Source organism: Xiphias gladius, chromosome 7 (genome assembly GCF_016859285.1).
Source record: "Xiphias gladius isolate SHS-SW01 ecotype Sanya breed wild chromosome 7, ASM1685928v1, whole genome shotgun sequence".
In the NCBI taxonomy this organism is placed as follows: domain Eukaryota; kingdom Metazoa; phylum Chordata; class Actinopteri; order Istiophoriformes; family Xiphiidae; genus Xiphias; species Xiphias gladius.
The window spans coordinates 22,792,940-22,813,183 of NC_053406.1; the positions used below are offsets into that span (position 1 = coordinate 22,792,940).

General features: G+C 39.6%; 1 protein-coding gene across 1 annotated transcript in view; it reads left to right on the plus strand.

The window, feature by feature from the left end:
* gbe1b (glucan (1,4-alpha-), branching enzyme 1b) overlaps positions 1 to 20,244 on the plus strand; it is an 83,793-nt gene that overhangs the window by 15,016 nt on the left and 48,533 nt on the right. Inside the window, exons 4-10 of the mRNA XM_040130021.1 lie at positions 824 to 949; positions 1,754 to 1,889; positions 5,281 to 5,371; positions 7,120 to 7,329; positions 17,779 to 17,894; positions 18,992 to 19,119; positions 19,425 to 19,523. Coding sequence (XP_039985955.1) covers positions 824 to 949; positions 1,754 to 1,889; positions 5,281 to 5,371; positions 7,120 to 7,329; positions 17,779 to 17,894; positions 18,992 to 19,119; positions 19,425 to 19,523 — 906 coding nt within the window. The remainder of the gene's footprint in view (positions 1 to 823; positions 950 to 1,753; positions 1,890 to 5,280; positions 5,372 to 7,119; positions 7,330 to 17,778; positions 17,895 to 18,991; positions 19,120 to 19,424; positions 19,524 to 20,244) is intronic.

The window sequence follows — 20,244 nt, forward strand, 5'->3', positions numbered from 1 at the left end:
TCCAATCCTGAATTGCAGACATAATAGATGCGAAGCAAAGGATAAGGATTTCCCGATTATCTTTTTTTTTTTTTTTAAATTTATTTATTTATTTATTTTTAAATTGCTCCCTTGCTCAAATCCCCTCTCAAGATGGGCCAATGTTAAGGCCAATGGAAAAGCTGCATCCCTCACACAATAAATAACAAAATAATTACCGATTGAATCGAGATTGACCACAACAGGTTTTCTGGTAAATACTGTAGCTTTTTGTCCTCTACACCATATTATGTGTTAAGTGTCTCCTGAGCGCCCTGTGTAATAGTTTTAGAACTGTTGGTTTTACATTCGACAGCAGGGAGCTGCTTTCTGGAAGAGGGCCGGTTTTCATGTTGACACGTTGAAAAATGTTTGGTTTATTGGTTGAACAATCTGCGCCGTCTTTTCTGTAGAATGGATGAGGAGTAACAGCACAGTTTTATGATGTAAGCATTTCATGGCTGAAAGGTGTAAATAAAACCTGAGATTGAAATAACATACGTCCAGGGACAGAAACATACAGGAGTCAGTGGGAGTCATGTTTTCACTTTTGCAGCAATTTTTCCATTTTACTGTAGTTTGCATACAATTATCCTACAAGAAGGAGGTATTCCTGTATATTTTTAATCCCGATTTCAGATGCCGCAATGTATATCATGTGGTCTGTATCCTTTGTCCGCTTATTAGACATTGTGTGTCTCCCCTTCCTCTCAGCTCATGTTAAGTGTCTTCTGAACGTCCTTTCTCTGTGTCATTGTTCAAGTGCCCTTCCTATAACCGACACTCATTTGTCTTATTTTCACAGGTGGTAGTTCACACTAAGGACGGTGAGCGGCTCTACCGGATTTCGCCATGGGCAAAATATGTGACCAAGAATGAGGAATCTGTCATCTACGACTGGGTTCACTGGGATCCCCCTCAACCTTACATTGTAAGTTATTATTTGAATGGTTTGTTTTTCAAAAACAAACCAAAAAAATGCTTTTTTTTTCAGCATTTATTTTTTAATTGTATTCACTAAATTAATTAAAAGAAAAATTTAGAAAATCTCCTCTGTTAAGCCAATAAAACTAATGCATGTTGAGCTTGCTTGTCAGATTTTAAAATGCCTTGTTCTGGTCCTTCCATCACTACTTTGATTTCTTGCAATGGCAAACACATATTTACATTTGAAGCAAGCCGTTACATCTCATATCTAAAGCTGCGCAGGCCATTTTTAATGCGGTTGCTTCGTGCTGCTGTTTTGAGAGGGTCTGAATGTATCTCAGTGCTATTTAACGTCCTCAGCACAAGTATGCACAAGCAGAACAATAACAGGCTATTAAAGACCACCTTGCTTTCTTTATTGCTTGTTATTTGGCATCATTTTAATTAGCGGAGCTCTCTTATTAGTACTATATTTGCTTTATTTACAAGTGGCAATCATGTACTTCATTGGGTTTGCAAGGTCTTGTGGGTAGCCATTTGGAAATTTGCTCTATGTATAAAACAAATCCCTCTCCCGTTGTGTAACTGAGACAGAGTGAATCATAGATCTTTTAATATTTTATGTGCAGAACTATTATCGGCCTCTGTGGTAAGATATTGTTTCAGAGACCCAGAAAACCCACACTTTGTCTTTGACCTTATCATTCATAATTACTCACCAAATGTACTGTATTTTTAGCCGTATTTAGGAAAAAGTGCTGGACTCTTCACTTCACGATTTTCCGTCTTATTTTGGTTTCTTCTCCAGCAAATCCACGCTCGGCCAAAGAAGCCCATAAGCCTGAGAACATACGAGGCCCACGTGGGCATCGCTTCACCAGAGGAAAAGATTGCCTCATACACCAACTTCACAACCAACGTGCTGCCTCGCATAAAAGACCTGGGTAAGACACGAGGCCACATTACCTCCATTATATTAATCTCTCCCCTTCTGGTCTCCCTCCTATTTTGTTGGCTACGCAGGTCTATGAAAAGTGCTCAGCATCATCCTCTTCATCTTTACTATGTTTCAGTCAGGGATTTTGTCGATAGCATTTTGTATCTTCTCTAGCGAAGAGCACCGAGACAGAGAAGCATACAGTACCTCTCTACACATCAAATCTGATTCAACTGTGTGGTTTTTGGAAAAGCAATAGTAGAGGCGTTCGAGAGCCGTTTTTTTTTTTCTTTCCTTTCCTTTTTTTTTTTTTAAGTATGTACCAGGGTCCTGTGCCATCTCCGTCAGCACTTGTCCATTACCCAGCACACATGCCAGGCTGTCCTGAGAGCCACTGTTGTTCCACTAGCAGTATTTTCTGAGACAGACCTGTCACACTCCCTCTGCACAAAACCACATCAGAAAGTCAACATCCTGTTTACTGGCATGACCTGAAGGGATCTCTGACCGTTGGACAGTGTTTTGTAAAGAGGGCTCCACAGCACAAGTCACACCACGCAGCAGATATGGCCCCAAAACTGACAACTCGTTTTTTCCATTTCCATGAGCTTGACTCAGACAGCCAATAGTGGAGAAAAGGCATCTTATTATTTAACAGAAAATGTTTTTTTCATACATCACGACATGTATATTTTCTATCTGGCTCACTTCTGACACCTGACTCACCTCAGACCTACAGAGATGTTGGACGTCTGGTCTTGACTGTAGGCTGATTTACTGGTTGAACCGCTGGTTACACTGTATGTCACTGGCTGTTGCAGCCATCCTCAATTTAATCATGGACAAAAAAGGCAATTTATCTATTGAATATTGTGATATGAGTCAACTTTGATTGGTAAAAGATTCATAATGCCTGTAAGTCAATAAATTCAGTTCACCGTCCAGCCTTACTTGAATATGTATAAACAGAACTGTGTGATTGTTCCATACTTGAAATCTATCTGATAAAAAAACAAACTATTCATCAGGCGACTGATTAGTGATGCAGCTGTAAACATTGTCCTTCACAAGTAAGAGAAGAGTTATATAATATTTTTGAAATTAATATAACATACAGGGGGCATGAGGTAAAAGACTTGAAATTATCTTAAAATTATGTTTGAATTAGATTTTTTTGCAAGATTTTGACTTTTTTTTGTTGTTGTTTTATTAAAGAAATGAAGAGGCAAGCTGCAAGACTCCACTTGAAAAATTTTTTGCACAGCAGGACAAAATTTAAAACAATGATTAGTTTTTAAGTAAATTGAAAATGTTCAATACTTAAGTGTAAGTGTGATTTCTAGCTATGCTAGCAACATAGTGGTATAGATGGCAAAGTCAGCCTGTTTGTCCATCTGTCCAGCACAAATTGTATTTTTTTTTTTTTAATTTGCCTTAATTTTCTTTTGCTTTTACTTCTGTTTTCTATTTCTAGTTTCTCTCTTGACCAAAACTGTGCCTTGCTAGGATAAAAATGAATCAAACTAGCATAATCGGTAATTCTCATCCAAAACAACAGACTAAATTGTGAAAACAAATTTTAAAAAAACATTTTATTGTAACATTTTTTTGATCTTGTCTCACTATTTACCAAATTTTATTATTCATTAATAACATTAATAGCTTAAGTCATTATAAAGAGCTAAATTCAAATATGACTTAACCCTTATGGAAAAGATCCCTGTCTTTGTTTGCAATTCTGCTCATATGAGATGAGGCAATATTTTCCATTTAAATTCAGCCAGCTGCAGTGACATTATTAAAAGGCACAGATATGACTGGCACAGCAAACCAGGAGCAATCTGATAAATGCTGTTTCCTTGGCCGTGTCATCCTGTTCAGCAGGAAAGGAAACTGCCGGAGTAAATGCTGTCAAAGAATGTACCTGCAGCAGCCGAAGGAATCTGCACAACAGGATTCTCCAGGAGGCTTAACTCCACCGTCTCTAGTGACGGCTGCCTTTGCCTGCCATTTCATTTTCCTGATTATCTTCACTGTGGAGAGACTATATATATATCTATATCTATCTATATATATGTATATCTATATATCTGTCTATCTATATATCTGTCTATGTATATATCGATCTATATGGATCTATATGTATATATGGATCTATATCTATATGTATATATGTATATATCTATCTAGATATAGATATAGATGGATAGATAGATAGATAGATAGATAGATAGATAGATAGATAGATAGATAGAGAGAGAGAGATCTGCAGAGAGAGAGATATAGATATCTATATCTATCGAGAGATATATCTATAGATATCTATATCTGTCTATCGAGATATCTATAGATATCTATATAGATATATATATATCTATATAGATATAGATATGAGAGAAACTTCCTCTCACCCCAGTGCTTTGTAACACTCTTTTAGAAGTCAAAGTTGTTTTTTTTTTCTGTCTCCAGCCTGAAAAGAAATAAATAAATAATCGGCTCCACACAAGAGTGAAAAACCACAGGGCCTCCCTCTGGAGCGCTCAATGGCAGTTTAAAAGCCTGTTGTTCTTATTCATAGAAGCAGTTTTCTTAGGTCGTTTTGAAATGTTGTACATGACCTCCTGACTCTGATAGCTGGTGTTTCCCTGTAGCCACAGCTTGTCTTTAGGATACCAGACCTTGCGTCAAAAAGGAAATGCCTATAGCTCAAATATACAGTATGACTCTCCATGGTCAAATGGTATCCAGTTCTAATATTTTCAGGTGCTTTAAGTACCACACTAATGTGAATTTTGTGGATACTGCATATTGGTACAGAATTTTAGAATAACATTGTCTGTGTTGGTATAAGTATACAGTATAGTACAAGTATTCAAAAACATCTTGCACTCCTTGTTTTAGCTTGTGTGGCCAACCAACCCCATATAATTACATTAAAAGAGTATCTTGCATTTCTAACTGTTGTTTGGTGTATGAGCTAAGGAGCTGGTGTTATTTTAAGAGAAAACCAGGGGCTGGCAAGAATAATACCCCCTCCAGTTATTGCAGGAAATGATGCTATCCAAATAGACGGGTTGTAATGCTCATAATAACATAGACGCTCCGGGATGTCAAGTTACATTGTTTCATGCTGTCATAAATGCAGTATATAAGACACACACACACACACACACACACACACACACACACACACACACACACACACGCACATTTTCTGATCATACATAATTTAGTGGTTTACCCACAGATAATATCTGATAATATCTATTTACATCAGTTAGACAGAGATAACACTATAATCTGGAATGAAAGCTTTGTAAAACTGAAATCGAGATGAACTTTTTTCTTGAAATAGCGTAATGTTTTTTTTTTTTTTGCTCTCTCCTCTTTGTATCTAGGTTACAACTGTATTCAGCTGATGGCTATCATGGAGCATGCCTACTATGCAAGCTTTGGCTATCAGGTTACGAGTTTCTTTGCTGCTTCCAGGTAAATATTTGTCAGTTTCTTGAAAAGTTGTTGTGTTTAAAAAAACAAACAAACGTATTAAGCATTAAAACTTGTGATGTTCATTATATCAAGCCATGGATTTTAGAATGTACGGTTACCACTGTTTCAGCAATAGCCACTACATGTATTTGCATTCTGTAATTACTCCCTATATTGGAGTTTTCCTTGTTAGTGGCAGGGTCTGCCTCTCTCGCGCTGGATTCAGGATATTTGCAAGACGGCAGGTGGATGCGCGCATTTCTCATGACGTGGAAGACAACATTAGACCATGACTTCAGCATCACCATGCCAGACGGCATTGTTTGCTGCCCTCTTCAGTCTTCTGCACTAAAACAACGTAAAGTGATCGGTCCTCTCAGCCCACGGTTGATTTGGCTGCACTTTAAAACGGATACACCAGTCGCATTTCTTCTGTTGCATTTCTGACAGAGTAGTCACTCACGGCAGGGTTAGGGTTCGTGTGTGTGATTTCAAAAGGGAATTCTCGGACCTGCATCAGTGTTGTTACCACCTATAACCACAGGGATTGCCAGATTGACCAGGACTGAAATCTTAAGGATTATCCAAATAATTTTTGACAAATTTCTTTTGGAGGGTTGATTGAGTAACTTCACACTGTCATGAAAACAGACAAAAGTGAGTAACTTCTTACTCAACCCAGTCACCTCAAATCAAAGTTAGGAAGTCTGAAACGAGCAAAAATCTCTCGGTAAATACATATGCCTTTTATGCAGACAGTGGAGGGAGCCGTAGATAAAGGTGGACTAGTCTGAGTGTTTATCTTCTTTCAGAGTTCCCTCCTTCCTTGCTTAGAGTGGAGCATAAACCCGAAGTGTAATGCATATGGTGTAATTTCATCCATGATTGATCTCTCGGTGTCATTTAAAACCTGAGCGGCTGAGTACCGGGAAGCCGGGTAGTACCGCCGCTATGTGTCCCGGTTTGTAAGGAAGCTGATATAATGATAGCTGGAAGGACAGAAGGACGTTACTGGACAAGATGAGGAGTGTACGCAAAGATATTCATGTTTGTATATGAAGGTGTTTATGCATACCTACAGTTACATTGTGGTTTCCAGAGTGTCCTCTCAGTCCCACAGTGTCTCCTTCATGACCCTTTAGATAGTATGAAGGAACTGTGGAAGAGTTACGATATTATATAAAAGCTATCAAATGACAAAATCCTTGTAAGCCCCCTTGACAATGTGGTTGTGATGGATGATCTGTAGATAAATTATCTCATAAGGAGGCTGTGTTTGTGAAACAGTGTACTGTTCAATAGCCTTGTGGTTATTTGCATCACAAACACATTTTGGTGAAAATATAAATTCAGTGTGTGCTCTTGCACTTGCTCCTAAAGTGTGGGCCTGCTGACACTGTGATAGTACCTTAATGAAAAACAATCTCCGAGCTGAGGAAATTTTTATTGGTCGTCACTTTGCACATGTCACCAACCAGGTTTATTTTTGGGGGAGGGGGCACGTTAAGGTGTAGGATTATGTTTAGGCATTAGAATGAGACTGAGAAGTTTATTGTTTAGAAGGTTGGCCTTTGCGAGGGCAGATGGTCCATTCTTCTTCTGATCATAATTTTGTCATTATGACTTGGATTTAGGGTTAAGACTGGTTAAGAGTAGATTTGAGTTAAGTTTAGGTGATAAAGTAGAGAGGGTTTAGGACAGGGTCCGGATGTGGTGAACTAACCAACCGACTGTGTGTGTCTCTGTAGTCGGTATGGTACCCCAGACGAGCTGAAGCAGCTGATTGACGTGGCTCATTCGATGGGCATCGTGGTGCTGCTGGACGTCGTTCACAGCCATGCCTCCAAGAACACGGAGGACGGCCTGAACCGCTTTGATGGCTCCGACTCGTGTTTCTTCCACTCTCCGCCCAGAGGGGAGCACAAGCAGTGGGACAGCCGCCTATTCAACTATTCCAGGTACTTCGGCACCAGTGTTAACTACTCTACTGTACCTCATCCTCATATTTGTGTAATTTAATCACGTTGCAGTAAATGAATTGATTTGGCTTACATGTATAGAGGACACAGTTGATAAAAGTAAACTCAAAAGCCATCAAGTGTGTGTTCTTAAAGAAAGAAAATGTATATTAGTAACCTAAATGATCTTCTTTAAGCTTTCGTGGGAATGTGAGAAATTCCTCCTTTTAATGTATTTGATCTGTATGTTGAGAAATTTCTTCATCCAACCACCTACAGTACCTCTCCTCAAGAAGTAAGAACAACACAAACTGTTTCTTCTTAGCATAATTATGCATTAAGTTTATTGGCATACAAATAGGTTGTGCGGTGATGCACAGCATATTTTCAGATGTGCATTGGTGCATATGGTTAAAGCACGTGTTTTATGTCAAATTGATGCATTAGTTTTGCAAACTGCAATTTATGTTTTCAGTTTCACCAAGATGGGTAAAAAATGTTCTTAGAGAGTACCACCAGGTGATTTTGAAGTTTTTTATGGAAGCTGTAAGAGCCTTAAGAGCGTATTCAATGCAGAAAGCGGCACTATGTAATTAATTCAGAATGCAATTACTTCCCGATATACAGTAATAGTGAAAATGTGCTCCTCTACATTTTGTGTTATTAACAGTAGATCTGCATTTAAGCAGCACTATAGGACTCCATTATTTTTGTCTGACTTTGTGCTACTATAATTTTGAGGTAATTAAATCCAACATCCTGTTTTTTCTGAGCCTTTTACCACTATCCGTGATATAAAAGCAAGGAATTGCCCACTGATTACTGCAATTTCCAGTCAGCTCAACGCTCTATTATGCTCTATATGTAGAGATTAAAAGCATTTGAATGTTACATGTGATACTAAACTCATGAAAAACATTTAAAACCAGCCAGAGCTGCATCACATATATAAATGTTTATGTTCCTTGAAAACAAGGTTGATAAATGAGCACTACGGTTTTAGGGGTTCTGAATTTAAAACAAAAATGTATAAGCGACATAACAACGGATTGATAAATGAGGCCAAATGGGAGCTGACATACCACTCTTTATATTTGCTGAGACTATCTGATACAGCATGACGTGTTGAAGGTCAAAAGCAAGACATGATTGCAAAAATGACAGATTACATCTGTCACCAAAATGGCCATGCAGCCAGGTTTACTGTTAATCTGATATTCCTAAGGCGCAGAATGGGCCATTAATGGTGAATTTAAGTTTCCTCAAAATGCTCTTGATTTTAACCTTTACACATTTGGCCAGACATGTGTTGAATTTTAATGCATTATGAGTAATGATATGATGTTACAGTGTTATTAGGCTTTGGTTATATTCATATTATCATCTAATTACAAAAGTGTGAGGGAAAAATGTGAATGGTCAAAAGTCGGCAGGATGTTTTCTGACACTTTTGGTGCTCGGTGTAAACCAAAGCAAACCATTGATTGGTGTTTTTGTAGGCCCTGTTAATTAAGTGTCTCTCCTCTTGCCTCTGTACCCACAAAATGATCCCAGTGCACATTAAAGAGGAACGGGCACTGTTGAGTCTATTAAATGCCTTTTTTGAACTTGCTTTTAATAATTGTGTGTCTGTGGCCAGCAGTTTCCAATACATTATACAATGCTTAGTGTCAGGCATGGAGGCTATAATAAAAGAAGAAGGTTCTTGATTCATTAGTTATTGAAGTCTCCTCATATCAGAAGCACTCATTAGACACGGTGCAGACATATGCCACGACTGGGAGGCATATGAGGAGTCATTTGTAAAAGCCCAGAGGATCTCTGCAATGTCATAGTCAGTTCATTTGTCTTCTCTGCTTCTCACAGGTTGTTTGGACGTGCCATTTGTGTGAAGCTTTTCTGCTGGCCTCTGAAATGAACCTCAGAGGCTAGCCGTGAACCTCATGTGAAACACAGCCTGTTTTTAATCAAGCAGCCCTGCTATCACCATGTCCATGATGTTCTTATTAGGTTGACAGAGGCTGACTGATACAGGCTATCAGAGCAAAGATATATTTTCCCTGTTGCTGCCTCTTCTGCTTCACTTCCATTTCTTCATCTTTATCAAAGACTTTTTTTTTCTTTTTTTTCTTTTTTTTAGTCAGTATGTGTTTCTCTTCAACTTTTCCTCATAAAACATTCAACTCACTCTGGAGAGAATGCTGTTTAGATAGATGCCCGCTATCCTATTTGTTAACTCGAGTTGCCTTGGAGTCAAATGCGTCTGCATTCAGTATTAAGAACGTCTGGCTTTGCAAACATTGGTTCCGGGCTGTAGAAATGGGAGAAGTAGTTTTGCGGTTGCTGAATACCAACTTGATTGTAGAATGACTGAGCTGCATTGAAGATATGTAAGGACACACACTGCAGACACTTGCCCTGGTTCACAATATAGCTCGTCTATGTGAAGAGGTTCTTGGATCCATAGATTATGTGAATGCACAAGGTGATGTACCGGACAATCAGCTGCTCTCGATAAGCAGAACTAGGGGGCATTTGCATTATTCGTTGGCCACTGTTGCCTTCATGAGCTTTTTCAAAGATGTCAAAGTCACCTTGAGACAGTGACCGAGTGAATGGTGCCCGTGGTTTCGCATGTGGGGGGGTTGGCAGCCAGAGAATCCAAGCCTTTTTGCAGATCAGGGCCTTCAGATGTGAGAGTTCTGAGAAGCTTGATGTGGGCTTGTTCTTTAATCCACCACCTCTCACAGGATCATTTGCATCCATTTTTCATCAATCTTTGTGTGAATTCTTAAGATATGAAAAATAGGCCCATGGCCAGGCTTTTGAAAACTCTTTTTAACTCTTCTCCATGTTCTCATGCTGAGAGATCGGTCCTGTGTTTTAGGACCTAGGAGCAATAATTCTCTCTTTGACAAGATTATTCTCTGCGTTTTTTTATTACGTACAAATATTGGTTAATGGCATATGAATGGGGCAATATAAATAGTTGGCTATAAATAGAGCTTATAGATATTTACTAAAGGAGATTAGCACTGCTTGGATTGTAACTATTCTATGGTATGAGAGCTCAAATATGGCAGAATCAAATAATTTGGGCTAATTTAGGATGATCGGGGTATGTTTTCATCTTATGTAATATAGATTTCCTTACTACAAATTACTGCTATATATAATATTTGGGTTTTTCTATTATCATACACTTAAATGCAGTTTTTAAAGAGCAATGTTACAATCTATGGAACATATGGATGGGCGACAAATTAAAGGAAAACCATCCTTAAGTTTCTTAGTAAGGTGCTGGGCCAACACGAACTGTCAGAACAGCTTCCATACGCCTTGGCATTGATTCTACAAGTCTCTGGAACTCTACTTGAGGGATCGAACACCATTCTTCCTAAGGATATTCCCTCATTTGGTGTCTTGATGGTGGGGAAGAGTGCTGTCTATCATGTCAGTCCAAAATCTCCCATAGGTGTTCAATTGGGTTGAGATCTGGGGACTACGAAGGCCATAGCATATGATCTTATCTTTTTCATGTTCATCAAACCATTCAGTGACCTCTCGTGCCCTATGGATGGGGGCATTGTCATCCTGGGAGAGACCACTCCCATCAGGATAGAAATGTTTCATCACAGGATAAAGGTGATCGCTCAGAACAACTTTGTATTGATTTGCAGTGACTCTAAGGGGACAAATGCACCCAAACTATGCCACAGAGCCACCGGATCCCCTCACTGTAGGGGTCAAGCATTCAGGCCTGTACTGTTCTCTTGGTGGACGCCACACATGCACTCGCCCACTTGTGGAGAATATGGTGAAGGATGACTCATCTGACTACATCACTTTTTGTAGACCAGTGCTTATAGTTTTTGTCACCACTGAACTCTTAAATGTGCATTCATCCTTTTAATGAGGGCTTTATGCACTGCAGCCCTACCATAATATCCCTCTCTATGTAATTGTCAACAGACTTGACTGCTGAAACAGTCTGATGACGTCCTTCATTGACATTCTCAGTCACCGGAGGAAGAGTTGATCTTCAGTTTTTCCTTACATATCAAGCTAATGCATGAAGGTCACGGCCATCAAATGTGCGATGTTGACCACAGTATCAGACCTTATTTACAGACGTCTTTCCCATAGATCTAAACGCAGATGTCACTTTAGTCACCTTTCCTATTGAAACACAAACCAGTTGAGCAGCCTTTGTGACTGAAGGTCCTGCCATCTCTGCCCCAACAATGAACCCCTTTCAAAGTCACTTAGATTTTTTCCTCTTGCATCTTGATACAAAACCAGAATCAACTGGGTCTGTGCAGCATTTTTATGCGTGCCACAGAGCATGACTGGATGTTAATTGCTTAACTGTACCATGCAGTGCACCTGTGTGGAAGCATTTTGTTATGTTTTGTTATGTTTCTCCACTCATTTATTCAGGTTTTCCTCTTAACTTGTCACCTGTCTTATATCATTACCTAAACATGAATTTTGACAGTGTGAGGTTTGTTTGCATATCCATCTTTTATTTTTTTTTAACTGTGGGTTTTCAGCCTTAAGTATGCCGACTAAACATCATTTAAATTATGAAAATGTAAAATAACACACAATAATAATACACAGGGGAAGACATGTAGGGAAGCAAAGAGTCATCCTGCTGATAAATGAAAGGCTTTTATTTTAAAGAAACAGAGTAGAAACCATCACAAAAGAAACAAAATAATCTGTCTTTCTCCCTTTGGGGCATGTATTTTTGACTGTAGTTGGGTCCTAAGCTATTGTCAAAGACCTTATAGGCAAGTCTCGCTACTTGGCAACCATCTTGGTAACACCCCTGGGCAGTTATTTTGGGCTAACAAGACCAGGCCTGTATGTGAATGGGGAGAGAGACATAACTTCTCTTTCAATGGTCACTGGGACATAAAAATGCCTTTTTTCACAGGTTATACTTCTGCTATGCATGTGCAAGGTTTCGCTTGCATCAGTGCAACAACACGATTGTCTTGATATGTTCCCTGTTCGGCTGTTACAAAGCAGACGATTGACTTTGGGGGGGGGGTTATGTGTCATACAACCGCCATCTTAGGCTTTTCTCTTCAAAATACTTTAAGTGGTTTGTCTACTCTTTTATCATGTCTCTACTATTGTCTGATGAATAAACCCACACTTGAAATGTCAACTCAGCCCACATTCATTCATTTCCGTATTTAGTGGGTGGGAACTTCGTAGCTGTGTACCTTCATGGCCCTCGGCCCCTTAAAACTATTTGCTATATGGGAAAACAATGTTTCATGGCAGTATTATGTGCAAAGACCTTTCTGTTAGCAGTCAGGTGGGGTTTTTTTTTATGCAATCAAAATGAATAATCTATCACTTAAATGCTCAAGAGTTGTAGATTGTAGGCTGTAACTTGTATCAGCCATTTTTTTTTTTTGTTTTTTTTTTCAGTGGCAAGAGATGTCGATTAAGAGCCAAAATTGAAGCAATAATTTACTTAGTAAATGTCAGTATTGCTCGTTCATATGATACTGAGACATACTCACTTGCTCAGTACAAGATTACTAAGTTTTTTGCAATTTTTTGCAAACAAATGGTTCATTTGCATCTACACTGATCTAGCAATCAGCTTTGTAACTGGTCTTGAATTCCATGCAAAGAAATACTAGGGGGGGGTGCCTGCTGTTGCACGTCCCCCTCCTCTCCTCTGCTCTGCCAACCCCAGGGGCTGTTATTCCCTCAGTAAAGCCTGAAAGGCTGGACCCTCCCTCAAGGCTGGCTGCCAAGTTCCGGCCCATCTGTTTTTGTAATTAACCAATCCCAAGAGGGTAGTAAATTGCAATACATGATGGTAATGTTAGCCAGCTAGCTAGCTGTGTTGGGCAGGGGAAATATCTCATGTTAGCCAGCCAGCTAGCTAACTGTATATGATTTGGAGGTATGCCTATAATTACCTTATCTTTACATTGTCAGAATGGTCATACTATTTGAAAAACATATCCTGCCACAACTATTATATGTTCCATTGGAGAAAACTCCTACTGGGCAGAAGTGGCCTGACAGACAGCAATTGGTTCCTGAATGGCACAAATACAAGCTGACGCTAATTACAGGTTGCTAAACATACAAACAGTCTCTCAGGCAGCAGAATATCCCATCCAGGATGCCAAACAAGAGCAGCTAGCTGCCAGGCAGCCTAAAGAATGCCAGACAAATGGCAGATATCTGACATAAAGCAAAGCAATACAGGGACCGTCTGTTAGACAGCTAGATGAGAGTTTACCCTGCAAGGCAGCCAGCATCAACAGACAATGTGGTACAAAGTATAAAGATGTATTTCTTACAAATGTGCAGCGCAGAGCACATATTAGCATTTTAAGAAACACAGAATCTTGACTGGCTAATTCAGCTGTGTTTTGCTGGCCTTACACTTATTATTTGAAAAGAATTGTGAAAACTAGACACGATTAAAATTTCTACCTTTTTGTCACAAAAGTAATTGAAAAGGCATATTACAACATCAGCAAGTCATATCCTTTAATAATCCACTGCGCACTTGTGTTTTTCATGTATCCACAAGCCGAATAAATAATTCCGTGATTGAATAAGTAAATAAAACAAGCTTCAACCAGGAAATGTGAATTTATTGCAGGTGTCACTCCTGTCAATATCTCTCTCCTGGATGCATTAATGGCTGCAGGGATTGGAGAAAAGTTTGAAATGCGTTAAATGAGGCACCTTATTTGTCCTTTTTGGTCCAACAAATGCACACCATCCATCAGGTTGTCTAGCATCGTTATTTGAGCATCACCCTTCTTGTGTGACCTGTCAGCTTCTTAAATTTATTTGCTCTTATCTGCGGCTTACCTGTGATGTTGTGAAAACAGGGACTTATATCTCTCTCTCTCTGCCATCATGACAAGTTGCCATGATGCCTTCTGCAAAATTGGCTTCTGGAAACACAGCATGTTTCAATATCTGCTCGGCTTGCAGCAGAATGTAAATACCATAGTATGGGTCGCAGTCATGTTCAGCTGGAGGAGGAATTGAGCTCCAATAAGGAGCGACTCATCATGAAAAAAGTCTGTCGTTTGAATCGACTTGTAGTGACTTTTATAGCAGTGTGTGCTTGCAGGTAAAACAACACCACATATGATATATTACCTTATCTTACTCTACAAGCAGCAATATTAGAGCTTTACTCTATTAGTGCTCCCTAACCAAGTTTCACTGTCATTGCTGAGCTTTAGCATGAGGAGAGTGTAATATGCAATTTGCCTTTGTATTAACACTGCAGACCGAGTGATAACTTCATTGAACTGTATAGATAAGCGGTGCATTGCATCGGGTATAGAGATCTAACTTTCTCACTGTAATTGGACTTGATGATGAATGGCATTGTGGGTCCTAATGTGGCAGCATGGTTTCATCTTGGGCCTCTGGCTCTCACTGGCTATTATCTCCATCCCGTGGGGATACATTGTGTCTGAGCCTTTGTTGGCTCTGCGCAGTGGAGTGGAGGACCTAATCTATTTATCACAGGTTCTGCGTGACCACCCAGCCAGGCTGCTGTATCGGATCATACTAGGCTCCCTTGTGCTCCTCCTCAAGGGAAGGAGGAATGGCCAATGTAACATGCAGCTTCACACTTGTCAAACAGTGCTGGGGTTGGTCATCCCTGAGGAATGGAGCGCAGAAGGCAACGCATTTAAATGTATTTTGTGTTATGGCTTACTTGGCCAAAAAAAATCCAGGATTTTTGCTTCTTGCCATAGAGGATGTAATCTTTAGCATTCAGTGTCGGAACATTCAGGGCATGAATCAGTGATACGTTTTAAAAAGGAGGTATTATTGAGAGCAAAAATTGTCCAGTGTTTGGATGGATTTTTTTGCCGTTTGAGATGTTATTGAAGTATTGTTGAGGCATGAATCTGGGACTCCTCACTGCTTCACCGACTTTTTGACAGGATGAAATTGCATCATTCAAGCAAAAAATGTTGAACTGCCCCTCGCTGTGGTGTCACAACTGAAAAAAACAAAAATAAATGTTCAGTATTGAACTTTTCTAATTCAGTCTGATTCAGTTTTTTTAAACTGCTACTGTACACATACAGAAATGAAAATACATTTTCTAGTCATGTTCCAGAAGTAAGGAAATCTCATTCAATAACAAATTTACATTTGTAATAAAAAAAAAATTCAGCCTTAAAAATAAATATTTGAATGTTTCCGTTTTTTAGTGCCTTTATTGAATGCAGGTAAGACCTTACCAACTTGACACACTCAGGCCTGTCCAGTTAATGTACAGTATGCTATGTTATCTTATTTAATGTGTCATGAACATGCAAGTGCCCAGCCCACATTAACTTCTAACACAGCAAAAATACCCTTGCAGTAATGAAAGAAGAACTTCTTCAGGGACTTCTTACATATAACCTTACAAAGCAAACAAATAATTTTGTCTTCTATCCCAAGCACCGGAAATAACACCTGCCTTAAAAAATGTCCCCTTGGTCAAACATAAACATAATGAACGTTTTTTTTTTAAATTATTCATTCAGTTGTTGATGGATAAATATGGTATATAAGGGATAGCATGGGTGATTTTAGAAGAAAGTGTTGGTAGATATTTTTCTTCTTTAATTTTATTATTCCTCCGCGCCGGCAACAGCAGTAGCCGAAGGCATTATGTTTCCAGGTTGTCCGTCCGTCCATCCCATTCTCTTGAGCGCCAGACATCAGGAAAACCTGCAGGGAGTTTCATTGCACGTGGCACAAACGTCCACTTGGACTCATGGATGAATTGATTCGAATTTGGTCGTCAAAGGACAATGGTCAAGGTCACTGTGACCTCACAATACACATTTTTGGCCATGACTCAAGGATTCATATGTCAATTATGATAAAATACACTTAATACCCATTATATGATTCCTGCAGAGTCTTAATTACATATATTATGAGTCTGGACAGACAAATAACATACGTGCTGCAGCGCTGGTAAAAAAAATCATGGGAGCTGTTTTTTTTTTTTTAATGCTGACGTATTAATTATTAACTTTGTCGAAATCATGAAGGGTCCAGTTCATAATACCAAGTGCTGTAGTAGATAGACACAGGAGTTTGGCTCTCCAAGGAAATTTAAGGGAGGGTCCCGGGCCTGCAGTGCTGCCAGCCAGTGAGTGCAGTTAATTACAGTATTATGTTAAGTAACCCTAAACAGTCTGGTTCCGTAGAGGTTGGCGTGAAACTCTGGAGGTCAAATGATATTTCGTGAAACTTTTGGTGAATAAAGTCACCGATGCACTTCCAATTTTTCTCAAAAAAATATTTATTAGGTTCATAAGTATGGCTGTATACAGGTACTGTGGACACACATCATTATAAGAATTGTGGGAGCTGAGTGTACAGAGAGCATCTGAGTTGTGAATTTCAGCCTAAGCAGAGACAGCAGTTTACATTTAATCAGTGGCACGGATGTGTCATGCGTCTCACATCCGCAGCGCTTTGCTGCTGCTTTCCACATGGCATCCATGTGCACAGTGTTTCATTTGGTGCTCATTACGCGGACCGCATAGGCTACACGACCAAATTTTGAGTTTTAACTGACGTTTCCATGGCAACACTCCACTGAATGGGAAGAGGTGAGGTGCTTAGTGTATTTTGCCTTGAGTGGCTGCTCAGATCCAGATGACTCTCCCATTGCTCAGTCAGGAACAGGGACTGGGGCCATTTATGGAATCCACCTCCTCCAGCCTCCACCAACACAGTCCAGCCAACAGGCAGAGAGAGCAGTTGCATGTTTTGCAGCACACCATAGGCAACGAAACACGGCCACAAGTTACGCTTTCATATTCAGATGATTTTTGTTGGTTTCATCCATTTCTCTCTAAAGTGTTTGCCCTCTTGCTTTTGTAGGACAGAGGAGCTCGTCACATGTTGACGATGGAGGCCAAGGAGAGTAGAAGCGTATGATATATCGCCTCCTCAGGAGAGGGAACTCGGTTCCCTGCATGGTGTTTGTTTACCCAAGTGTAGCATGAAATCCCATCAGTTCAAATACTGAGGGATGGACGTGGCAGTACTAAACGCTTGCCCAGTGGTCATGCAAGTGGTCTGATGGAAATCGGAAAAGTTCGCTTAATTTCTCATCCTGACAACTGGATATGTGAAAGACGGCATCCCCTCTACAGTGTAGTTAATGAAAACACCATCTCCTGTCACTGACACTCCATCTCCGACATAATGGAGCTTTGGTTATCAATATGTGAATGTCCTGTAGCGGTGAAAATTAATCTCTGGTGCTTAAAGTGCATGATGAGATGTGTGAATAATTCACAGCTTGTTTATCTGACCTTGAGTGTGTGTGTGTGTGTGTGTGTGTGTGTGTGTGTGTGTGTGTGTGTGTGTGTGTGTGTGTGTGTGCGTGCGCCTGTCTGTGTGTTTTGCTAGCTGGGAAGTGCTGCGTTTCTTATTGTCCAACCTGCGCTGGTGGATGGAGGAGTACCGCTTTGACGGCTTCAGATTTGATGGTGTTACCTCTATGCTGTATCATCACCATGGCCTTGGTAAGACTGGTTTGTATGCGTCTTGTAATTCAGGAGTGGGTTGTGAGTGTAAAGCATGTCATCCTCTCCTCTGAAACCTGTAGTACAGTATGCACCGCGCACTTCAGATGCGCAAAGATCCGGCCATCATGCGGTGATATTTCCTATCCTACTAAGCATGTTTCAATTAAAAACACATAAAGCGCCAACAGTGTAACTATTGCCGGATGAATTAACCTATGTCTACACATGGAAATGTTAAAATGGATCAGGATAAAAAACATTTTTTTTAGATGATTTTTTACAGATAAATGTAGCTGAGTGAAACACTTACTTATTTATAGAATTGAAATTGAGGTTCTCCCAAGCAGAATTATCACTATACTGGAGCCTGATGAGGTGAAAAAACCTGTTCCTCTACGGTATTTCAAAAGAGGTCATTCCTCTGAGTAAAGTGTGTAATTTTATATGCTACAATGTTGCCTGATTTGATATTAGCTATTACTTAAAAATTATTTAATGAGGAGAGCCAGTTAAATAACAATTTCATCCTGGTTGCATTTTGGGTGAGAAACGCTGAAATTGTCAACAAAATACGATTTTAAAAACGCTCTATATCAAGGAAAGAGATCACAAATGTTTATTATAAAGAAAAACATTGTGAATACTAATTCTGCGGCCGTAGATGGGACAAAAAAACAAACAAGCCGAAAAGTAGATGGAGATAGTACAGGAAAGAATCCACATGGCCATTTGCAGTAGCCATCTCAGAGGCTGGAATACATGTATTATATTATTATGGCACTCTTTGAATATCCTACAAGTGCTGGTAGGTGCTACTTTACAATATCTAATGTGGCATCTTACTGCGTAGCTCATGTACTTGCCAGTGGATAACGGATCGATGTCTGTCTGTATACCAGTTTCTAACCTGAATGAGCCTTAAATTGAGCCATAAAAAATTACGTTTATGTCTTTATTTTAAGGAGTGTTCAGAAATATATCAAAGATATTTAGTAAAACAGTAAGAGCACCTGAAAAAACTGAAGAATGAAGGATTTTAGAAGTTTGGGTAGAAAACAAGATGAGTGTTGACTGTGTGGGTGTTTACTCCTCAGGCACGGCCTTCTCAGGGGACTACAGCGAGTACTTTGGCCTTCAGGTGGACGAAGAGTCTTTGGTTTACCTGATGCTTGCCAATCACATTCTTCATACCCTTTATCATGACTGCATCACTGTTGCAGAGGTAAAAATACACCACCACTCACACCTTCAGCATCCACTCACTTTGCAATGACACTGCCCACGGCTATTATTAATTAAAAACACTTATTAGTTAGGCATAGCGTACTTACGTATTCATTGGTGTAATTAAGAAGTAATGCAAAAGGAAATGGGATGTCACTCCTTTTTGGCCCGTGGTATAGGATTTTTGCCCTTTTAATATGTGAGTTGTGGAGTGGTATTGATGTGATCTTGGGTGACTACTGGGAAAGAAACCTGTGCACACAAAGTGAAAATGTGATATGAGATAGTGTGACTTCTCTGCAGGATGTGTCAGGGATACCTGCTCTCTGCAGAGCAGTGGAGGAGGGAGGACTTGGTTTTGATTACCGACTGGCTATGGCCATTCCTGACAAGTGGATTCAGGTAAGATGATTCACATCTTTTCAATCTCCCTCTTTTTCTGCACCCCCTCCCTTTTTTTTTTTTTTTTTTCTTTTCCCCTCCCCAGCAACTTTTACATTGACTGTAGGCCTAAGCTCACACAGAAAACGTCTGTATGAGCCGCAAATAGAGAGAAAAGTGAAAGCGTTTGTTTTCAAAACCGGAATGAAAGACAGAGGGATTGACAGGGCATGTTAGGAGGCATTAAGTACTCTTGTTGTATATTATAGCTGAGCTTCTTTCTGAGCTTTTTAGCCTTTTACGAAGCTGTCAAGTGTAAAACCTATGCAGCAATATAGTGACACAAGAATTTCGCTCTGTATTTTCCTTAAGACACCTGCACACTGTTGTGTGATCCTATACCACGGGCCACATCTAGAAACTAGATGCAGAATATACAGGGAGGAATAGTATGAACATTACCAGCTGATTCCTGGAATGTAGAAGTACAGTATAAATGCCAATATCCTTAGAAAAGTTCTTGTTTATACTAGTACAATACACTTACGGACAAGAAAAACTACACAGGCCTGCACTGTGTACTGTATTTAAATGCAATTCGATTGAATAGTCCTGGGTTAAAGACTATAATTGTCGGTTTTTATGGACTGTGTCATTTACGTATTTATTCACTGGAGCTCTATATTGTTTTTGTATTAGATTGCAATATGTTACTTATAATGATAATAATGATAATTATGTA